The sequence below is a fragment of the Tursiops truncatus genome, chromosome 2, assembly GCF_011762595.2.
Source record: "Tursiops truncatus isolate mTurTru1 chromosome 2, mTurTru1.mat.Y, whole genome shotgun sequence".
NCBI lineage: Eukaryota > Metazoa > Chordata > Mammalia > Artiodactyla > Delphinidae > Tursiops > Tursiops truncatus.
In genome coordinates, this window is record NC_047035.1 from 12,921,456 (window position 1) to 12,945,162 (window position 23,707).

At 43.2% G+C, this 23,707-nt stretch overlaps 1 protein-coding gene and 1 long non-coding RNA gene across 5 annotated transcripts in view; one reads left to right on the forward strand and one right to left on the reverse strand.

The window, feature by feature from the left end:
- Positions 1-18,565, reverse strand: part of LOC117311016 (uncharacterized) — a 56,164-nt gene extending 37,599 nt beyond the window's left edge. Inside the window, exons 1-2 of the long non-coding RNA XR_004524997.2 lie at positions 17,741-18,565; positions 11,161-11,233 (exon numbers count right to left, since the gene is read on the reverse strand). This is a non-coding gene — a long non-coding RNA (uncharacterized lncRNA). The remainder of the gene's footprint in view (positions 1-11,160; positions 11,234-17,740) is intronic.
- A 79-nt stretch (positions 18,566-18,644) lies between these two features.
- Positions 18,645-23,707, forward strand: part of CCDC88C (coiled-coil domain containing 88C) — a 129,122-nt gene continuing 124,059 nt past the window's right edge. For all 4 annotated transcript variants that reach the window (XR_012329871.1, XM_033850711.2, XM_033850712.2 and 1 more), the window contains exons 1-2: positions 18,645-18,894; positions 19,643-19,743. Coding sequence is in view for 3 of the 4 variants with exons in the window: in XM_033850711.2 (XP_033706602.1) it covers positions 18,835-18,894; positions 19,643-19,743 (161 nt within the window). In the remaining variant the exon portion in view is untranslated. The remainder of the gene's footprint in view (positions 18,895-19,642; positions 19,744-23,707) is intronic.

The window sequence follows — 23,707 nt, forward strand, 5'->3', positions numbered from 1 at the left end:
CCCTCACTTTCAGTACATATGTGTCTCTAGATCTGAAGTGAGTCTCTTGTAGGAGGCATATATACTGATCTTGTTTGTATCCATTCATCCATTCTGTGTCTTTCAGTTGGAGTATTTAGTCCACTTACATTTAAGGTAATTATCAATATGTATGCCATTTTGTTAATTGTTTTGGATTTTAAAAAATTATTTATTTATTTATTTGGCTGTGCCAGGTCTTAGTTGTGGCATGCAGGATCTTCGTTGCCACATGCAGGATCTTCATTGTGGCATGAGGGATTTTTTTAGCTGTGGCACGTGGGGTCTTTTAGTTGCGGCGTGCAAACTCTTAGTTGTGGCATGTGGGATCTAGTTCCCTGACCAGGGATCGAACACAGGCTCCCTGCATTGCGAGTATGGAATCTTAGCCACTGGACCACCAGGGAAGCCCCTGGATTTGTTTTCGTAGGTCTTTTTTTCCCTTTCTAGTTTTGTTCTCTTCTCTTGTGATTTGATGACCATCTTCAGTGGTATATTTGGATTCCTTTATCTTTTTTTGTGTGTGTCTATTATAGATTTTTGGCTTGTGGTTACCATGAGGTTTTTGAATAGCAGTCTATGTATATTATATGCATGATTGTTTTAAGTTGCTGATCTCTTTATTTCAAATGCATTTTAAATACCCTGCATTTGTACTCTCCTCCCCTCATGATTACTGTTTTTCACATCATATTTCACATCTAATTGTTTTGTGTATCCCTTAACTGCTTATTATCGATACAGATGATTTTACTGCTTTTGTCTTTAACCTCCCTACTGACTTTGTGTGTGGATGATTTCCTGCCTTTACTATATGTCTGCCTTTACTGGTGAGCTTTTTCATTCTATAATTTTTTTGTTTCTTGTTTCTTGTTGTGGCCTTTTCTTTTTCACCTAGAGAAGTTCCTTTAACAGTTGACATAAAGATGGTTTGGTGGTGCTGAATTCATTTTGCTTTTGCTTGTCTGTAAAGCTTTTGATTTCTCCATCAAATCTGAATGAGGGCCTTGCTGGGTAGAGTATTCTTGGTTGTAGGTTTTCCCCTTTCATCACTTTAAATATATCATGTCATTCCCTTCTGGTCTGCAGAGCTTCTGCTGAAAAATCAGCTGATAGCCTTATAAGAGTTCCCTTGTATATTATTTGTTGCTTTTCCTTTGCTGTTTTTAATATTCTCTCTTTAAGTTTTGTCATTTTAATTACAGTGTCTTGGCATGTTCCTCTTTGGGTTAATCCTGTATAAGACTATCTGTGCTTCACTGGACTTGGGTACTTGGGTAACTATTTCCTTTCCCAGGTTAGGAAGGTTTTCAGCTATTATCTCTTCAAATATTTTCTTGGGCCATTTCTCTCTCTCTCCTCCTTCTGGGACCCCTTTAACGCGAGTATCAGTGTATTTGATGTTGTCCCAGAGGTCTCTTAAACACTCCTCATTTCTTTTCATTCTTTTTCTGTTTAGCAGCAATGATTTCCACCACTCTGTCTTCCAGCTCACTGATCCATTCTTCTGCCTCATTTAGTCTACTATTGATTCCTTCTAGTGTATTTTTCATTTCAGTTATTGCATTCTTCATCTCTGTTTCATTCTTTATATTTTCTAACTCTTTGTTAAAAACTTCTAACTTCTCACTCTGTATCTCCATTCTCCTCCCGAATTCTTTGATCATCTTTACGACCATTACTCTGAACTCTTTCTTGGGTAGACTGCCTATCTCCACTTCACTTAGCTCTTCTTCTTGGTCCTCTGTAGGAGGCGTCCTATGCATCCCAGCAGAGCACTCCCCTTGCATCACCCAAGCTACATGCTCTAGGGGTTCCCCCTAAGAGAGCTGCATGGGTCCTTCTGTTGTGGCAGGCTAACTATGAGGGTGGTCTGGTAGGCCTGGTTGGCCCCTAGTCTGAATAGGGTGCCAGGCCCTGCCTTGTATAGATGCAACTGGCTGCTGTTGAGTGGGGCCTGGTCTCAAGGTGGCTGGCTGCAGAACCCTAGGGAGCCCCAGGGCTAGTGTTGGCTCACTGGTGGGTGGAGTCAAGGTCCTGGTCCTGAAGACTCTGGGGCTGCTGCCCACTCCCTGGCACGTGAAGTCAGATCCTGGGGTTAATGCCAGACTACTGGCAGGCAGAGCTGGTTCCTGGAATCTGGCTGCAGGGCCCAGGGATTCCAGAGCTCATTTTAAATCACTGGTGGAGTGGGGCTGGTTCCTGACACAACTGGGTGTGTGGTCTGGGGTGTCCTGAAGGTTGCACTGGCCTGCTAGTCAGCAGGGCCAAGGCCCAGATGGGCTCAGGGTAAGGTCGGGCCTGCTTTGTGGGGTCACAGTTTTCTTGCTTCTGGTGTCTGCTCCCTGGTGGATGAGGCTGGTCTAGAGGCTTCTGCAGGCCTCCTGGCAGGAGGGGCCTGTGCCTGTTCACTGGTGGGTGGAGTTCGGTGTTGGCCCTCTGGTGCACTAGGCCATGTCTAAAGGTGGCTATGGGCTCTTTAGTCTTTAGGCAACCTAAAAATCCAATATGTCAGCTACCAGGAGTGTTCACACAGCTAAATTTTCCCCAATATTCACAAGTGTCTATGTTCCCAGCATGAGTCACAGCTGCCCCTCTCTTCTCCAGGAGACCCTCTGGGACCAGTAAGTATGCCTGGCCGAGGCTAATATGAAATCTGCTTCTGCCCTGGGTCCCAGCACATGTGAGATTCTGTGTGTGCACTTCAAGACTGAAGTCTCTATTTCCCTCAGTCGTGTAGGACTCCCGCAGTTAAGCCCGGCTAGCCTTTAAAGTCAAATGCTCTGAAGACTTGTCTTCCCAGGGCTGGACACATGGAATGGGAAGCCTGATTTGGAGCTCAGAACTCTCACTCCTGTGGGAGAACCTCTGAAATATAATTATTCTCCAGTTTGTCATTTGCATACCTGGGGAGTATGGGATTTGATTATATTGTGAGTCTGCTCCTCCTATCCATCTTGTTGTGGTTCCTTCTTTATATCTTTAGTTGTAGATCTTTCCTGGTAGGTTTTGGTTCTTTTAAATCAATGGTTGTTCTGCAGATTTTGGTGTGCTCATGAGAGGAGGTGAGCTCAGGGTCTCTCTACTCCACCATCTTAGCTGCTCTCCTCTATAATTCCACTTATTTCAATACTGCAAGAATTTCCAAAATGTCAGATCTGTGACAGAATATAGAACTATTATAGAAGATGACTTTTTATTCTATATGCTTATATTTCATTTATTTTACACTGGTTTATGCAGGAATTATTCTGAAAAAGTTGTATTTAAATCAAACCTTTAAAATGAAAAATGAAATATCAAAGTTAAATGAATTCAACTGAGAACTGACCATTTACTGGACAGTTGTGACAAACCCTGCAGGCATCAATAGCCATTCAACTTATTTTTTAAGGTCAAGTTTTCTTATGTAGGTTTGACTTTTTAAAAATATTTTTAAGCTTTTCCTCTAAGATCAGTAACAAGGCAAGGATGTCTGCTTTCACCACTTCTATTCAACATAGTACTGGAAGTTCTAACAAGAGCAATTCAGCAAGAAAAAGAAATAAAATACATTCAAATTGAGAAGGATAAAATACAATTATTTATGTTTGCAGACGATATGATCTTAAATGTAGAAAACCATAAAGATTCTGCAAAAAAAAAGAATAAATGAATTCAACAGAATAACAGAATATAAAATTAAAACTCAAGAATCTGTTGTGTTTCTATGCACTAACAATGAATAATCAGAAAAGGAAATCAGGAAGACAATTCCATTTTCAGTAGCTTCAAAAAGAATAAATACTTAGGAATTAACCAAGGAAGTGAAAGACTTGTATAATGGAAACTACAAAACATTGCTGAAAAAAGTTAAAGAAGACATAAATGAATGGAAACACATCCCATGTTCATGCATTGGCAAGACTTGGAAAATGTCAATAGAATTGACCCTTGAGCAACATGGGTTTGAATTGCATGGGTCCACTTACATGCAGATTTTTGTTTCAATAAATATGTATTACAGTACTACATGATATGAAGTTGGTTGAAACTGTAAATGTGGAGCCTTGATTACAGAGGGCTGACTATAAAGTTATATGTGAATTTTCAACTATGTTGGGGGGGTGGCATCCCTAACGCCCCTGTTGTTCAAGGGTCAACTGTATTATCGAAAGCAATCTACAGATGCAGTGCAATCCCTACCAAAATCCTAATGATGTTTTTTAGCAGAAATATAAAAGCCACCCTAAAATTCATATGGAAGCTCAAGGGACCCCAAATATTCAAAGCAAGCTTGAAAAAGAATAAACCTGAAGAACTCACACTTCCTGATTTCAAAACCTACTATATAACAAAAATAAGAGTTGGTTCTTTGAAAAGATAAACAAAATTGACAAACCTTTAGCTACACTAACCGTGGAAAAAAGAGACGAGAACCAAATCAACAAAATTATAAATGAGAAAGGAGACATTACAGCTAATACCACAGAAACAAAAAGGATCATAAGAGGCTACTATGAACAACTATATGCAAACAAACTAGACAACCTAAAAAAATGGAAAAAAATCTTAGAAACATGCAACCAACCAGAACTGAATTAGGAAAAAACAGAAAATCTGAATAGACCAAACACTAGTAGGATATTGAATCAGTAATCAAAATCTCACAACTAAGAAAAGCCCAGGGCCAGATGGCTTCATAGGTGAACTTTAACAAACATTTAAAGAAGAATTAGGGACTTCTCTGGTGGTCCAGTGGCTAAGACTCTGCGCTCCCAATGCAGGGGGCCCAGATTCCACCCCTAGGTCCCTAGGTCCTAGGTCCCACATGCTGCAACTAAAGATCCCACACGCCACAACGAAGATCCTGCATGCTGCAACTAAGACCTGGCACAGCCAAATAAATAAATATTAAAAAAAAGAAGAATTAACACTAATCCTTCTCAAACTCTTCCAAAAAATATAAGAGGAGAGAATACTCTAAAACTCATTTTATGAGGCCTTATACCAAAGCCACAAAGAACACTACCAGAAAAGAAAACTACAGGACAATATCCCTGAAGAATATGGATGCAAAAACTCTCAACAAAATACTAGCAAACCAAATTCAAAAGCACATCAAAAATATCATTCACCATGACAAAGTGGGATTTATCCCTGGGATGCAAGGATGGTTCAACATATACAAAATCAATGTAATATATCACATTAATAGAATGAATGAAAAAAAAATATGATCATTTCAATAGATGCAGAAAAAGCATCTGACAAAACTGAACATCCATTTATGGTTTAAAAAAACTCTTAAAAAATTAGGTATAGAAAGAATGTACCTAAACATAATAAAGGTCATATATAATAAGCCCACAACTAACATCACATCAATGGTGAAACGCTTCCTCTAAAATCAGGAACAAGACAAGGGTGCTCACTCTCACCACTCCTATTCAACATAGTACTGGAAGTCCTAGCTAGAGCAATCAGGCAAGAAAAAGAAATAAAAGGCATCAGAATTAGAAAGGAAGAAAAAATTGTTCATATATGCAGATGACATGATTTTATATATAGAAAATCCTGAAGACTCCCCCGACCAAAAGTACTAGAATAAATGAATTCAGTAAAGTTGTAGAATACAAAATCAACATACACAAATCAGTACCATTTCTATACACCAACAATGAATTATCTGCAAAAGAAATAAAATGATCTCATTTACAATAGCACCAAAACAGCAAAACACCTAGGAATACATTTAACCAAGGAGGTAAAATACCTAATCACTGAAAACTATAAGACACTGATGAAAGAAATTGAAGAAGACACAAATGAATGGAAAGGTATCTTGTGTTCATGGATTGGAAGAATATTGTTAAAATGTCTATACCACAAAAGCCATCTATAGAATCAATGCAATCTCTATCAAGATTCTAATGGCATTTTTTTTATAGAAGTGAAAAAAACAATCCTAATATTTATATGGAACCACAAAAGAGCCTGAATAGTCAAAGCAATTCTGGAAAAAAATAACAAAGTGGGAGGCATCACCCATCCTGATTTCCAGCTATATTTTAAAGCTATAGTAATCATAACAGTATGGTATTAGCATAAAAAAAGACACAATGGAAACAGACCAATGGCACAGAATAGAGGCTCCAGAAATAAACCCATGCACAGTCAACCAATATTTAACAAGGCAGCCAAGAATACTCACTGGAGTCTCTTCAACAAGTGGTGTTGGAAAAATTGGATATTCACATGTAAAAAAATGCAACTAGATCTCTATCCCTTACAAGAGTTAACTTGAAGGTGGTTCAAGATGACAACATAGGAAGACCCTGAAATTACCTCCTCCTTCAGACACACCAAATCTACAACTAAATTTGGGGTAATTTTCTTTGAAAAAGACCTACAAACTAGCTGAGCAACTCTTCACATTAGGCAAATGAGAAAAAGGAAACACGGAAGCAGGTAGGAAAAGCTGAGACACAATCTTGCCAGAAACCCCACCCTTAGGGCAGTGACCCACAGTTGGGAGGGAACTCACAAACCTGGAGCTTCTCCCTGAGGAGCAAAGGGTTCCTACCTTACACTGGACACCACAACTTTTTTTTTTTTGGCTGTGTTGGGTCTTAGTTGCTGCGCACGGGCTTTCTCTAGTTGCAGCGAGCGGGGGCTACTCTTTGTTGTGGTGCACAGGCTTCTCATTGCAGTGGCTTCTCTTGTTGCGGAGCACGGGATCTAGGTGCATGGGCTTCAGCAGTTGTGGCACTTGGGCTCAGTAGTTGTGGCTCGTGGACTCTAGAGCACAGGCTCAGTAGTTGTGGTGCACGGGCTTAGTTGCTTGCTCCACGTCAGGTGGGATCTTCCCAGACTAGGGCTCAAACCTGTGTCCCCTACGTTGGCAGGCAGATTCTTAACCACTGTGCCACCAGGGAAATCCCTGGACACCACGACTTTTAGGATCTGCACCTGAGAGACAAGCCCCCAAAACATCTGGCTTTGAAAACCAACGGGGCTCACGATCATGAGACCCTAAGGGCTGCAGCAAACTGAGAAATGACTCTTAAAGGGCTCATGTGTGAACTTACTCACCCCAGGGCCCAGTGCAGAAGCAGCTATTTGAAAAGTACCCAAACTTTATACGAAAGAGATTCATTTGATAACCACAGGGGCAGGAGTCTTCTGGGATACTCTCTGGGGATGGAGGCTGTTGGGTGCCATTCTACGCTCTCCCTCTGCCTTGCGAAAGGCCGGGGGGCGGGCATCATCTTTATTCCCATCCTCAGTGGGCACCATCTTCACACTCGGTCTCTGCTGTAATCCAGAGCACTGGCAGCTCCTGGAGGGCAGCTTTTACACGTCAGGTGCCCCCGCTTTTATGTCTGGTTCCCGGGTTTTCGTGGCTGCTGTCCAGGGGACACCCCTTGATCATTTAGCTCTGGTGGTCAGTGGGGCTTATACTTACAGGTCCCAAAGGACTGTCACCAATAAAGAAAGAGTTCTTAAACAGTTATGACCTTCAGGGCACAGCAAGAAGCAACAGACCGCAGGAGCTCAGTCTTCCTCTGAAAGCAGCCTCGTAGTTTATCATCATAGCTGCAGCCCGAGGGGAGCTGACTGTAAGCCTTCCAGAGACCTCAAAGGGTGGGTACCACCTTCACCCTCTTCCTTTCTGCGACCCCAGAGCACCAGGAGAGCTCTTACACATGTCTGGTGCCCTGGATTTTGTGGTTTTCCCCCAGGGAATGCTTCTTGATCACCTGGCTCTGGTGGCCTGGGGGGGCTTGTGTCCCTGAGCCCCACAGCACAATAACAATTAGAGAGACAGTTCTTGGCAGACAGCACCCCCAGGGCACTGTGCAGACAGCAGACTGAAACACACCCCCAGTCCTTCTGTGAAAAAGGCCCACTTGCTTGTCCTGGAGCTTCTGCCTGAGGGGCAGGCTTCAAGTCTGGCACACATCCAGGTGCCTACAGAGATGCTCTCAGGGAATGTAGGGCAGGGGACTCCGTCTTTACGTTCTCCCTCTGCCTTGTTCCAGCTTGCCTGTATCTCCCAGAGAAGAGCTTTACACTCATTTACAGCCCCAATTTTCACAACTTTCACCAAGGGGACACCTCCAAACTGACGGACTCTGGTGGCCAACAGGGCTTATGCTTGCAGGTCTACAGAACTCTGCACAGTTGGATACTTTATAATTGCATACTTAAAAGCTGCTGCCTGAGGGTCTGGCTTCCAATCAGCCTGAATCTAGGTGCTGAGATCCTCCCGTTTGAGACATGAACAGGTCTTGGCACATCCTCAACTACTGGGAGCCATTCAAAGTAAAATAAGCTCGCTTGCACAATCATAAAGGTTTGAAAGACAGCCAAGAGCTATAGGGCAAGTGTGAATGCCAAAGTTCATCTTCTACATGTGGCCACTCCTTCAAGACGAAGAGAGGTGGCTGTTTTATCTAATGCACAGAAACCAACACGTAGTCAAGCAAAGTGAGGAAACAGAATATGTTCCAAATGAAAGAACAGGAATAAACCGCAAAAAAAAAACCTTAATGAAAGAGAGAAATAATTTACCTGATAAAGAGTAATGGTCATAAAAAGGCTCAGCAAACTTGGGAGAAGAATAGACGAACATAGTGAGAACTTCAACACAGAGAAAATACAGAAATTAGCAAATCGAAGTCACAGAGCTAAAAAATACACTAACTGTACCGACACTAGGGGGGGTTCAACAGTAGACTAGATGAAACAGAAGACAAGATCTGTGAACTTGAAAACAGGGCAGTGGAACTCATGCAATCATATCAGCAAAAAGAAAAAAGAATTTAAAAAGTGAAGACAGGGAATTCCCTGGCAACCCAGTGCTTAGGACTCGGCGCTGTCACTGCCGTAGCCTGGGTTCAGTCCCTGGTCGGGGAACTAAGATCCCACAAGCCACATGGCGTGGCCAAAAAAAAAAAAAAAAAAGCGAAGACAGCTTAAGGAAATTATAGGACAACATCAAGCACACAAACATTCTCATTATAGGGGTCTCAAAAGGAGAAGAGAGAGAGAAAGAAAGGTGCAGAAAAGTTATTTGAAGATAGAATGGCAGAAGACTTCCCTAGCTTGGGGAAGGAAACAGACGTCCAGGTCCAGGAAGCACGGACAGCTCCAAATAAGATAAACATAAAGAGATGCACACAAAGACACATTATACTTAAAATGTCAAATGTTAAAGACAAGAAGAGAGTCTTAAAAGGAGAAAGAGAACAACAACTTCTTCTATATAAGGGAACCCCCATAAGACTATCAGATATTTCAGCAGAACCTTTGCAGGCCAGAAGGGAGTGGCACAATATATTCAAGGTGATAAAAGAAAAAAACTTCCTGGCAAAGTTAATATTCAGATTGAAGGAGAGAGAGAGTTTTGCAGACAAGCAAAAAACTAAAGGAGTTCATCACCACTAAACCAGGCTTACAAGAAATAAGGGACTGCTTTACACTGAAAAGGAAGGGTGCTAATTAGTAACAAGAAAATATATGAAAGTATAAATCTCACTGGTAAAGGTAAATATATAGTAAAGATAGCAGACTATTCACTTATAAAGCTAATATGAAGGTTAAAAGATAAAAGTAGTAAAAATAACTATAACTACAGTAATTAGTCAAGGGATACAGAAGATAAAAGATGTTAAATATGACATCAAAAACAAAAAACTTTGGGAGGGAGTAAAAATGTAGAGCTTTAGAGCATGTTCAAACTTAAGTCATCAACTTATAATAGATTGTAACAAATATAAGTTATTATATCTAAGTCTCATGGTAACCACAAAGCAAAAACCTGTAGTAGATACACAAAAGACAGTGAGAAAGGAAGCTAAGCATACTACTACAGAAAGTCACTGAAGCACAAAGAAATAGAGCAAGAGATGAAGAAAGGGAGAGGAACTACAAAACATCCAGAAAACAAGTAACAAAATGGCAATAAGTATATATCTATCAATAATTACTTTAAATGCAAATGGACTAAATTCTCCTGTCAAAAGACAGAGCTGCTAGATAAAAAAACAAAAAAGAACACCCCAGTATATGCTTCCTATAAGAGACTCACTTTGGATGTAAGGACACGTATAAACTGAAAGTGAAGAGATGGAAAAAGACATTGCATGCAAATGAGGAAACCAAAAGAAAGCTGGGGTAACTATACTTACATTAGACAAAATAAACTTTAAAACAAAGACTGTAAAGAAGCATAGCATTACATAATGATAAAGGAGTCAATCTGACAAGAGAATATACCATTTGTAAATATTTATGCACCCAACATAGGAGCACTTAAATTTATAAAGCAAATACTAACAGATCTAAAGGGAAAAATAGCCAGCAATACAATAATAATAGGGGATTTTAATACCCCAATTACATCAATGATCATCCAGAGAGAAAATCAGTAAGGTAACATCAGCTTTAAAGGACACTTTAGACCATACGGCATTAACAGATGTATACAAAACATTCCATACAAAAGCAGCGGAACAAATTCTCCTTGAGGGCACATGCAACATTTTTCAGGATAAATCATATGCTACGCCACAAAACAAGTCTTAGTAAATTTAAGAATACTGAAATCATATCAAGCATCTTTTGTGACCACAATAGTATGAAACGAAATCAATTATAAGAAGAAAACTGGAAAATTCACAAATATATGAAGATTAACAACATGCTGATAAACCAGTGGGCTAATGAAGAAATCAAAAGTGAAATTAAAAATACCTGAGACATTAATGAGGGATTGCTTGCCTCGGAGGCATTTCACAGAAGCAGGCTTGGTCCTGACCAGCAGCATCCTAGGCTGTCAGGATAGACACAAACTGGGGCTCTTCCATCTGTGAAATCCCCCAAATCACAGCTGCTGACCTAGAATTTTTTAGACCCTCTCAGCCTTTTAAGGCCGAAGGAACTCAGTGGCGAACACCCCTGGGGAGGTCTTCCTTTCCTTGTTACATCTTCAAATTAAATTAAGGTGAATGATCACAGCTAAATTTGAGAAATTATTAGCACAACTGTCAATCAAATTCTCTAGATGGAAAATATTATTCTTTAGAACAGAATCTGAGTTCAGAACCCATCTAGGATTTTTCAGCACCCTTGGGATCAACTTAAAAATTCCATTACCTTTCTTTCCAACGCAGACGTCCATCAGGGTAATGTGGTGGGGTTTTCTTCCAAGGCACTCAACTTGACAAATCTGGTCACAGAGAGGAAAATATTGGTAAAGATGTCAAAACTAACAGACAATGGCATTCAAAATATTTGGCCTATCTCTAACCTTAGTCATTTGCCCTAGTGAGGTAAAGCAAAGAGCTAGTTAGTTGGGGGTTTTTTGGGGGGTAGATTTTTGGAATTAGTGTAGATAATAATTATTTAGCTCCTACATTTAGATCTAAGAGTGAATTTTTGCATATAGTGGGAGGAAAGGTATACTTTTTTTTTTTTTTTGCCTTGGCATCTTTGTTTGAAAGCAATTGATTGTGACCATAAGGGCTTATTTCTGGACATGCCATTCTGTTTTATTGACCCATATGTCTATGTTTATGCCAATACAAGGTTGTCCCAGGGAATTCCCTGGCAGTCCAGTGGTTAGGACTCTGTGCTTTCATTGCCAAGGGTGCAAGTTCGATTCCTGATTGGAGAACTAAGATCCCACAAGCTGTGCATTGCAGCCAAAAAAAAACAAAAACAAAAAAAAGATTGTCCTGATTACCTTTATAGAAAGCTTTGAAACCAGGTAGTGTATCCCAACTTAGTTCTTTTTCAAAACTGTTTGGCTCTTCTATGTTCTTTGCATTTCCATGTAACTTTTAGGGTCAGGTTGTCAAATTCTATTACACCAAAAAAGATTTTCGTGGGGATTATGTGAAATCTCTAGATCAATTTAGGGAGGACTGCCTCTTTAACAATAATTGAGCCTTCTAATTGATGTGCATGGTACACCTCTCCATTTAATCAGACGTTCAGGTAAGTATCTCAGCAATGTTTTAGGAGTTTTGGTGCATAGTTCTTGCACTTTTTTGTTAAATTGATTCCCAAGTATTTTGTTCTTTTTGATGCTATTGTGAATGAAATTGCTTTTTAATTTCATTTCTGAATTGTTCATTGTTAGCACATTAAAATATAATTAACTTTGTAAAAAAAAAATAAAAATACCTGAGACAAATGAAAACTGAAATACAAAATACCAAAATTTATGGGATGCAGTAAAAGCAAGTCTAAGAGGGAAATACATAGTGATAAATGTTTGCCTCAAGAAACAATAACAATCTCAAACAAATAACTTTATACCTCAAAAAACTGGAAAAAGAAAAACAAAGCCCGAAGTTAGTAGAAGGAAGGAAATAACAAAGATCAGAGTGGAAATAAATGGAATACAGACTAAAAAGACAATAGAAAAGATCAATAAAACTAAGAGCTAGAAGTTGGTTCTTTGAAAAGATAAACAAAATTGGCCAACATTCAACCAGACTGACCAAAATAAAGAGAGGAATCAAAAAATAAGATCATAAATTAAAAAGGAACCATTATGGGCTTCCCTGGTGGCGCAGGGCTTGAGAGTCCGCTTGCCGATGCAGGGGACACGGGTTCGTGCCCCGGTCCGGGAAGATCCCACATGCCGCGGAGCGGCTGGGCCCATGAGCTGTGGCCGCTGGGCCTGTGCGTCCGGAGCCTGTGCTCTGCAACGGTAGAGGCCACAGCAGTGAGAGGCCCATGTACCGAAAAAAAAAAAAAAAAAAAAAAAGGAGCCATCACAACTGATCCAAAGGATGGTAAGAGACTACTATGAACAACTATAGAACAAACTGGACAACCTAGAAAAAATGAGTAAATTCCTAGAAACATACAACCTTCCAAAACTGAATTATGAAGAAATATAAAATCTGAATAGACCAACCATTAATAAGGAGACTGAATCAGTAATCAAACACTTCCCAACAAACAAAAGTCTAGGGCAAGACAACTTACTGGTGAATTCTACCAAAACATTTAAGGAATAAATATCATTCCTACTCAAACTCTTCCAGAAACAAGAGGAAGAAACTCTTCCAAACTCATTTTATGAGACCAGCATTACCCTGATAATGCAAAACCAGATAAGGATGCCACAAGAAAATTATAGACCAATATCACTGATGAACACAGATGCAAAAATCCTCAATAAAATATGAGCAAGCCAAATTCAACTATACATTAAAAATGATCATATCCATCATCAAATGGGATCATCCCAGGGATGCAATCATGGTTCAAAGTCTTCCAATCAATCAATGTGATACACCACATTAACAAAATGAAGGATAAAAATCACACATGCAGAAAAAGCATTTGACAAAATTCAACATCTGTTTACGGTATAAACTCTCAACCAAGTGGGTAGAGAGGAAATATACCTCAACATCATAAAGGCCATCTATGACAAGACCACAGCTAACATCATACTCAATTGTGAAAAGTTGAAAGCTTTTTCTCTAAGATAAGAAACAAGATAAAGATGCCTACTCTCACCACTTTCTTTTCAACATGGTATTAGAAGTCCTAGCCAGAACAATTAGGCAAGAAAAAAAAATAAAAGGTATCCAAATCAGAAAGGAAGAAGTAAAACTGTTACTGTTGGCAGACGACATATTATATATAGAAAATCCAAGAGACCCCACCAAAAACACTACTAAACTAATAAACGAATTCAGTAAAGTTGCAGGATACAATATCAATATACAAAATCTGTTGCATTTCTACAAACTAATAACTATCAGAAAGACAAATTAAGGAAATAACCCCATTTAAAATTGCATCAAAAAAGGGACTTCCCTGGTGGTGCAGTGGTTAAGAATCCGCCTGCCAATGCAGGGGACACGGGTTTGAGCCCTGGTCCAGGAAGATCTCACATGCCGCGGAGCAACTAAGTCCGTGAGCCATAACTACTGAGCCTGCAATCTAGAGCCCACAAGCCATAACTACTGAACCCGTGCACCACAACTACTGAAGCCCATGTGCCTAGAGTCCGTGCTCTGCAACAAGAGATGCCACTGTAATGAGAAGCCCGTGCACCGCAATGAAGAGTAGCTCCCGCTCACCGCAACTAGAGAAAGCCTGCACGCAGCAACGAAGACCCAATGCAACCAAAAAAAAATATATTGCATCAAAAAAAAATAATATACTTAGGACTAAATTTAACCACGTAGGTGAAAGACCTATACACTGAAAACTATTAAGACATTGATGAAAGAAATCAAAGACACAAATAAAATGGAACGATATTCCATGTTCATGGATTGGAAGAATTAATATTGCTAAAATGTCCAAGCTGGGGCTTCCCTGGTGGCGCAGTGGTCGAGAATCTGCCTGCTAATGCAGGGGACACGGGTTCAAGCCCTGGTCTGGGAAGATCCCACATGCTGCGGAGCAACTGGGCCCATGAGCCACAACTACTGACCCTGCGCATCTGGAGCCTGTGCTCCGCAACAAGAGAGGCCGAGAGAGTGAGAGGCCTGCGCGCTGCGATGAAGAATGGCCCCCGCTCGCCGCAACTAGAGAAAGCCCTCGCACAGAAACGAGACCCAACACAGCCAAAAATAAATAAACTAATTAAAAAAAATGTCCAAGCTACCCAAAACAATATACAGATTCAATGCAATCCCTATCAAAATTCCAATGGCACTTTCCACAGAAATAGGAAAAAATAATCCTAACATTTATATGAAACTATGAAGACCATGAATAGCCAAAGAAATGTTGAGAAAGAAGAACAAAGCTGGAGGCATTATACTTCCTGATTTCAAACTATATTACAATGCTGTAGCAATCAAAATAGAATGGTATTGAATAAAAACATCACATATGTCAATGGAACATAAAAGAGTCCAGAAATAAACCCACCCATATATGGTCAATTATTTTATGACACAGGAGCCAAAAATATGCAGTGGGGAAAGGACGTTCTCTTCAATAAACGATGTTGGGAAAACTGGACAGCTACCTGCAAAATAATGGAACTAACCCCTATCTTATAACATACACAAAAACTAACTCAAAATAGATTGAGTTGAATGTAACACCTGAAAACAATAAAATTCTTAGAAGAAAACATAGGCAGTAAGCTTCTTAACATCAATCTTGGCAATGACTTTCTAGATCTGACACCAAAAGCAAAGGTGACAAAAGCAAAAATAAACTCAGACTAAAAAGGTTCTGCACAGCAAAGAAAATCATCAACAAAATGAAAGGCAACCTATGGAATGGAAGAAAATATTTGCAAATCATATATCTCATAATGGGGTTAAAATCCAAAATCTATTAAAAAAAAAAAAACTCATACAACTCAACAGAAAAAAACCCAAATAATCCAATTTAAAAAATGGGCAAAGGACCTGAACAGACACTTTTCCAAAGAAGATATATGAATGGCCAACAGGTATGTGAAAAGATGGTCAGCATCATTATACTCATTAAGGAAATGCAAATCAAAAACCCGAGAGATCACTTCACACCTGTTAGAATGGCTAGATTCAGAAAGACAAGAGATGACAAATGCTGGCAAAGATGTGAAGAAAAGGACTCCTGTGGATGGTTAGTGGGACTGTAAACTGGTACAGCTGCTATGGAAAACAGTACGGAGGTTCCTAAAAGAATTAAATATAGATTTACCATACGATCCAGCAATCCCACCTTGGGGTATATACCCAAAAGAACTGAAAGCAGGGTCTTGAAGTGATACTTGTACACCCATGTTCACAGGAGCATTATTCACAATAGCTAAAACATGGAAGCAACCCAAGTGTCCATCCACTGATGAATGGATAAGCAAAATTCAATCTATACATACAATGGAATAGTATTCAGCTTTAAAAAGGAAGGACATTTTGCAATATGCTACAACATGGTTCAATCTTGAGGACATTATGCTAAGTGAAATAAGCCAGTCACAAAAAGACAAATACTGTGTGATTCCACTTAGTCAAAATAATAAAGACAGAAAATAGAATTAGGTTTTCCAGGGGCTAGAGGGAGGGAGAAGGAAAATTATAGGTATAGAGTCAGATTTACAAGATGAAGAGAGCTACGGGGATGGATGGCGGTGAGGACTGCACAACAAAGTGAATGATTTAATAAAATTAATTAAATTGTACTGAACTGTACACTTAAAAATGGTTAAGATGGTAAATTTTATGTTATGTATATTTTAACACAAAAAATTATGAAATTAACATATGCTCATCATAACAAAAAGTAATTACATTAACAAATACCCAGTCTCCCCCCCTCCTCAAAGCTGTACAAATTATTTAAGCTCCTATCAAATTACAGAGATGCCATTAGCTTACATTGATGAGCCAGCATTTTCTGGGAAGGGGAGAAAATTCCTTTAGCAGAATGAAGAACATAATTAAAATACTGCTTCTGTCTAAGAAGCAATGCAAATAAATTATTTTTCATGCAGAAATGAACAAGAAAAAAATTTAAGTCTCAGACACATGGAGTGAAAGCCAAGGTCTGGAGGGACAGGCAGGGGATAGAGGGCTACTGCTTAGTGTTTAGTAGATGGTCTGTGTGTTTGCTTCCTGAAGCTTATGCCCCAACCCGATGGAGACTTAGGGGAAACAACTCTTATTAAAGTAGTGGTAGAAGGGGGCAAAAGATGAGACGACAGTGAGGAAGATACCTTTATAGACCCTTTTACATGCATCACCTGAACCTCAAAATTACTCTGTAACGTCATACAGGGAAAATGTTCTTATTCTGATTTTATGGAGTAAGAGGATTTCTAGGAAGTGCCTCGTCCAGGTCATCCAGCCCTTTGAAGCCTTCCACCCCGGCAACCTGGGCACCATCCAGTTTACCTGACACCCTGCCTCATGTAGGAACAATGATGCTGAGCCAGCTCCTTCTGAATGGGGTGAGATGGGGTTGAGCCAATGAACTGCTGATGCATCAATGATAATGAATCAACACAGCAGCTAACTGACCCCAAAACAGAAATTCCTGACGTGTTTGTGGCGCAGGGACTGTCAGTATCCCCTAGTGACAAATTCTCTCCCCAGGAAGGGAAATGTCTTACCACAAACATCAGAAAGCATTTGTCCAATGTATTTCTCAGTGTGAAAGATTATGCTTATCAAATAACTTTACAGATCACCTCCTTGTCTTTCCAGAAGAGTTGGGGTCAATGTGAAAAAAATTTTGCGTGCACAGAACCGGGCTTCTAAACAGAGAACATTCTAAACATTTTACCTCTTTTCCAGCTGATTTTACAATATAGGCAATTAAGTAATCAAGGAATTAATGAATTTCTGGTGCACAAGAAAACCACATAAGCTCGAAGTTCTTCTGCAGTCTCCCGCTTTCTTTTCTGTCACCCTGACTTCCACACTTCTCTTTAGGGACCCCCTAGCCGACTTAGCTACTGGGGCCACAATCTCACCCCCTCTCACCAGCTCAACAAGGTACTGCAGAACTCGGCTGCAATACCACATTTCACCGGTAGATGTCGGAGCCCCAACACTTGACAGAGTCAACGTTCACATTTCTGACAAGCAAACCAGCAGCCATTTAGCGCCTACTGTATACTCGCCGACAATTATGCTAGGCGCTTTCAGGTCAATACCGCACCGGTGGGCTCATCTGGGAAACGCGTGAGGATTCGATTAGTTAAATTGTATAAAGTGTTTTGCACAATGACTGAATCGTAGTGTGAAATTATTACCGGCCCAAGGTGAGGCGGCAGAGACCAGCCGGGGTCCACCGCAGCTGTCTCAGCAGCGAGGTCTGCGTCTGGGCCCAGGGCTTGCTTTCCATCCAGTTGGGGCACTTGTCCTTTTTCCTGTCGCCTACCACCAAGCTGCTGGTACGTCCTCCAAGTTGGGATCCGGAATTTGGCTCCCCTCTGGCAAAGCGACGGTGGTGTTGGTGGGTGGAGGAAAGGGGGTCACAGTTGGGGCGGGTCCAGGGCGGGGCAGCTACATCATCCGCTTTCCTGCGGGCACTTATAAAAGGCGGGCAGCCTGGTAGGTGGCACGGTGGGGCGCAAGACGTCGCGCTCCTAAGGTCTAAACTCAACACAAACTTTTCTCCTTTGACTTCCGGGCCTGCGCTCTACCTGCCCGCGAGACCGACCCCGGCACCTGAGGCACGCCGGCTTGGCCCTCCCGCCGCGTAGCCGGGCGGGGCCTCGGCTGCACCTGGGAGGCTGCACTTGCCTGGGGCCGCCAGTCTCGGGCTGGTGGGCTCCGCTGGGCGCCCAGCGTGCGGCGTACCCGGGTCGACTTCGGCGGGCAGGGCGCCCCGGTCGCCCGCCTCCCGGGGGAAGGACAGGCCGGGACCCACGCTCCGGCGCTCCGGCCCGCACTTGGCGCTGGGGCCCTGTGGCGGACGCACACGCGCAGAGAGGAGCCAAGTGCCGGGGCCCCAAGCGCGCGGAGGCTGTGCTCGGCGTAGGCGCGCGGTGGCCGCCCCAGGTGCCGGCAGCCGGGACGCCCCCTCCCCCTACGCACGTGCGGGCCGCCGCCCCCTCCGGGCTACCAGCGCAGCCGCGAGGCGGCGCGCCAATCGCCCAGGGCCGCCGAGGGGCGGGGCCGCTGCCCGCATTGTTCCTCCCCGAGCGGCGGGCCCTCCCCTTCCCCCAGTCCCGGGCGGGGCGCGGGGCCGCCGAAACCGCGGAACGTGGGCTCGCGCCCCGCCTTTGTCTCCCGGGCGCGAGCCGGCGCAGACCCGCCCCCGCCGCTCGCTGCCAGAGCCGCTTTGTGACGCGGCGCGGGGGACGGGGTCGCGGGGTGCTGAGCCGGCGGGCACAGCCTCAGCATGGACGTGACCGTCTCGGAGCTCATGGAGCTCTTCCTGCAGAGCCCGCTGGTGACCTGGGTGAGTGTGCCCGGCCCCTCGCCCCATTGTTGGGGCACTAGCTCCACTCCCGCCCGCCTGCAGTCGCGGCAGACCCGACCCGGCCGGGTTCCCGGAAAGCCCCTGGACGCAGAGGATTCATCAGGTGCCCCCGGCCGGTCATCAAGTGTCCCGGAGTATGGGGGTATTTCCAGCTCTGGAGCCCGCGCGCCCGGTGCAGGACCCCGCCGCGCTCTCGGCCCGGCTGGGGGCTGAGCGGGTACACCTGTTCCCACCGGGGCGTTGGGCCGGAGGCCCTGGAGCGACAGTCTTCCGGTGGTCACCCTGGCCTCTCATGGCTTTGACCATTCGAGAAAAGGACCCATTCCCCAAAACATCCTCGTGTAGTTTCTGAACCCCTGAGACCAGCGGGCGGATGGCGGTGGGGATTAGGGGGATCCCAGTGAGAACGTGTACAGGCTGCGCTGGGCGCACTGTTTTCCAGTGGATTTGAGACGTGAGAAATTTATTGAAAAGTCCCTTTTATTTTTTTTTTCCCCTCTGACACGCCGGAGAAAAGTGGCGAGGAAGTTTTCTTTCTGCTGTCTCGCGTCTGTTGCCTGGCGCGGGGAGGGGAGAGAGGCCCTGGAGAAGGGTGCTGTTTGTTGAAGGGTGGGTGGTCTTGGGTGACCCCCTCCTGCCCACAGGGGCTCTGCCCGCCTGGAGAGCTTTAGGCTGTGCGCGTGGAGGTGACTTTTCCTGCCTTTCTCTCCGTGTCCCCTACCCGCAGGTGAAAACTTTTGGCCCCTTCGGAAGCGGCAACCAGGACACCCTGACAATGTACATGGATTTAGCGGACGGCATCTTTTTGAACCAAATCATGTTGCAAATGTAAGTTATATTCGGGGAGGAAGGAAGGAGGGAATGATGCCGCAGCAAGTCGACATTTAAGGTTGTAGAAATGGAATGTGAGGTTGCAGTGGAGTTCTTTGCACGTCGGGCCACTGGTATCTCAGCATTAACGTGTCTTTTCGTCGTTTGTGGGGTATGGAGAACTCCAGGACAGTGGGTTGGCAGCTTGTTTGATGGAAGGAATTTGAAATTGAGTGACTGTCATCCACATGGTGTAGATAGTGCAATTGACTTCGAACTCAGGGACTTGATTGTTGTTTGAGTAATGACACGAAAAAACCCCTTTCTTTTGGGGGGCAAGGAACTGTAACGGAGAGTGTCTGGTTACAGGAAGTGTCGGGTGGGACCGGAGCATCCGTGAGTGACTATAAAGTTTCATTCGAGGTCAGGACGCCTGTGTTTCTGAGCTCCCCTTCATCTTCCATTTTCAGTTGCCCCAGAGCAAGTACAGTTGGTTAAGTCCCTTCTCAGGAACTGGATTTAAAGTCACTGTGTTGGGAGAGGCGCAGGGAGCCAGAATACTGTGGTACTGTTTGTCTTGACGCTTGAGGCTTCAACAGGGTCTTGGTGGAAGTTACACTTGCTAGCATGTTGGTCTGACCACATCCTTTCCTGTTGCTGAATTCTGCAGAGCCTGTCTGATTGACAGCCTGCCACATGTAGGTGTTGGCTCCTGCCGCTGCATTCTGTTTTTAACTCAGGAACTGCAGGGAACATATTGGCATTGAGTGTCAGTTATGATTCACAGGCACTTGAAGCAAAATAAAACATCCTGATGTTCTCTGTGGATCAGGCCCTTACGCTCACCTACTCACCTGCAACTAAGCAAATTGTCATACTGGAGCATGAACCTGTTAGCTGATGAGAATCAGCTTCGTTTTTGGCCCGCGTGGGAGGAGGAACAGTCAGCTTTGGTATATTCAGAAAATGGCTTAAATACATCTACCTACAAAGATCTATTTTAAAAAATTTCCCGAGAACATTGCTTCTTTGGTTTAAGAAGTTACCTGATGTCGTGCTCTGGGAGATACATCTCAGTCTTAATGTTTTTTTTTTTTTTAAGGCACTTACCACTGTTACCAGTCTTGAGTTTGATTAAATTCTAAAGAGACAAATCTGTTGTCAGCTTTGGCAGCACGTCTCCGAGAACATTGATGAGAAGTTTTCCTCGGGTTGTCTTGTGGCATATTCAGGTTCTGGCAACTCTTCCCCCCTCATCCTGTTAGACCCCGAAAATTGCTGGATTCCATGGGTACAGCAACCTGTGAAACTTAGAGCTGTCCTGTTTAATTAAAAAAAAAAGCAGCAGTGTCCCCCAGCCTTTTCATTCAGCTTTTACACCCAGGCGAGGGGAGAACAAAAGCCCTGGGACTGTTTCTCTTTCTTCCCTGACCTTTGGAATTCCTGAAGCGTTTACCACTTGCTTGTAAATCAGGAAAGCCTGTTGGACCATTCCTTTGAGAAATGCCAGCTCATCACTTGTTCACACTCGGCTCGCGGCTGAATTCAGTTGGACGGGCTTCTCCCTTCCCCTTGACAGTTTGAAATGTTATTTTCTCCTCTGTGCTTCGCCAGGGTAATCGTGCTGGAAGTGGGAACTGATACGTTTGCAGCTCTTCAGGCCTCAAGCAGTGCTTCTGGGTCCTCTGGCCAGGGTTGGACACCGAGGAGGGGACAGTGGGGAAGATGGGTGGCTTTCCAGAAGGAGGAAATCAAGGAGGGAGAGGCACAAGCAGCACGCAGTTGACTGACTGACTGATAGGAATGACCCTGTTCCAGGTGATAGATATCAGAGCATTGTTCGCTCTTGAAAGTGGGCAGGGATTGACTGGAAAGGGGGCACAAGTGAACTTCTGAGGGTGGTAGAAATGTTCCATATATTGACTGGAGTATATTTCATCTTTCAGAACTCATCAAGGTGTAACTTAAGATATATGCATTTCACCCTAAATGTAAAAGTTACCTCAGGGGGACTTCCTGGGTGGTCCAGTGGTTAAGACTCTGTGCTTCTAATGTAGGGGGTGCGGATTCGATCCCTGCTCGGGGAACTAAGATCCCACATAAAAAATTACCTCAAAAAAACAACAACAACGAATTTCAACCCTAGTGTTGAAAGCCTAGATAGCCAGCTTGGGTTCAAACCCTAGGTCTCTCTCATGCATGCTTTGTGATGCTGGGCACATCACTCAACCTCTCAGTTTCCTCACCTGTAAAGTGGGAAGGAAAGTACCTTCCTTAAGAGATGGTTGTGAGGATTAAAGGATGTTAGTAATTAGCATAGGGCCTGCCACTTCATAGGTATTGGCGTTGGTTATGTAGTTACGCATCCACCTTCTTAATCCAGAAAGGATTTGGGGCACCCCCTAAGAGTTCTTTTTTTTTTTTTTCTTTTCTGTCCACCTTTCTCCTACATTCCTAGTCTCCTAGATTACCGCATACTTCTTAGCCTTAGCTCGCTCCCAACAAGATCTAGGACAAAACTGGACTCTGGGACCCATATCCTAGCCCCACATCTAACACTACTTAAGCCAAGCCTGTTTTCACTTCTCCCAAGTGGAGACATGTTGGGCTAACTAGCAGGTAAGTGACAAGGCTGTTCTGCCTTATCTCCCATGCTAGTAGCCCCAACTGTCTTCAGTTCGCCTGTTTTGATAAATTCTCTCCAAGTTGGTAGGACCTGAGAAAATTGCAGAGAGCAGTGTGCTAACCTGTTGCTGGAGTTCAGATAAGAGGCGTGTTACCTAACACTTCGGAGCCATATGGAGGCTGGCTGGGGGTCACGTGACTGCACCTGGGCATTGTCTCTGGCAACTGAAGAAGGCTGCGGTAGTAGTCTCTGGGCCCTGGCCTCCTAGTGACATCAGTGCCTGGAAGCTGGAAAGCCCTGTGGGCTCAGCTTTCAGGGGAGGCCCAGGTCTAAGAGAATTCCTGAATGAAAGTGAGGCATTGAGTGGCGTGGATGGAGATGCTTGGGAAAACTTGTTGAATAGCTCCTCTGTAAATGCAGTTTCTCTGGGTACCTACTGGTAGTCCAGGGAAAAACTAGGTGTCTGATTCACTTTGGACACATTTTTCATGGTCTCATAGGAAAATTAAGAGCTTCGACTCTAGCATCAGGCAGGCAAGTTCAAATCCTCCCTCTGCCACTTACTAGTGCTCTTATCTTGGGCAAGTTACTTAAACTCTCTAAGCCTCAATCTCCTGATTTGTAATAAGGGGAATGGTATTTTATGGATTTGGGGAGGATTAAATAAGATTATGCATTATGCATGTATAGGAAATGCCCAGCAAATGTCAGTCATCATTATTGTTAGCGTGGAGCCCAGAGCTGGGTTTGTGTGTGTGTGCCCACGTGCGTGTGATGGTGTACATCTGTGCATGTGAGAGTGGACACCTGAACTGACGCAATGGCTGTTGAGTTCAGCTAAGAACTTAGGGCTGGCTGGGACTGAGAGCTTGTGCCTGGGCAAGGCCTGCGTTAAATCCAACACTGTTTGCTTTGTTCAGACTCCTTTCTAACCCCTTGTACTAGCTGCAAATTTACGGATAATATATTAGTTATTCAGAAGCTGGAAATAGCCTCAGACCAATGTGAGAGTTCCTTAGGCTTCTCAAAAGCATGTGAATGATAATATTTTTCCTTAGTGTGCTGGAGGAGGAGTTATGTTCCCATTTTGCAGATGTACAAGCTGAGGATAAAGGGGCAGATACTGATTAGTTGAATGAGTTTGTGTTGGTGCTAGAGAGTTGGAGCAAGAAAGATTTTTACTCATGAACTTGAGTGATACTCTTTCATGGCTGCAGCATATGATACTCTTCATGGGGCCTTTGAGTCTGTAAAAAATTACACAAAAAAATTCACGTCTGTTGGAGGGAGGTCAGAACATACAGATGAGCAAAACGAACATTGCCTATAATTTTACCATGTCGAGGTAGCAGAATT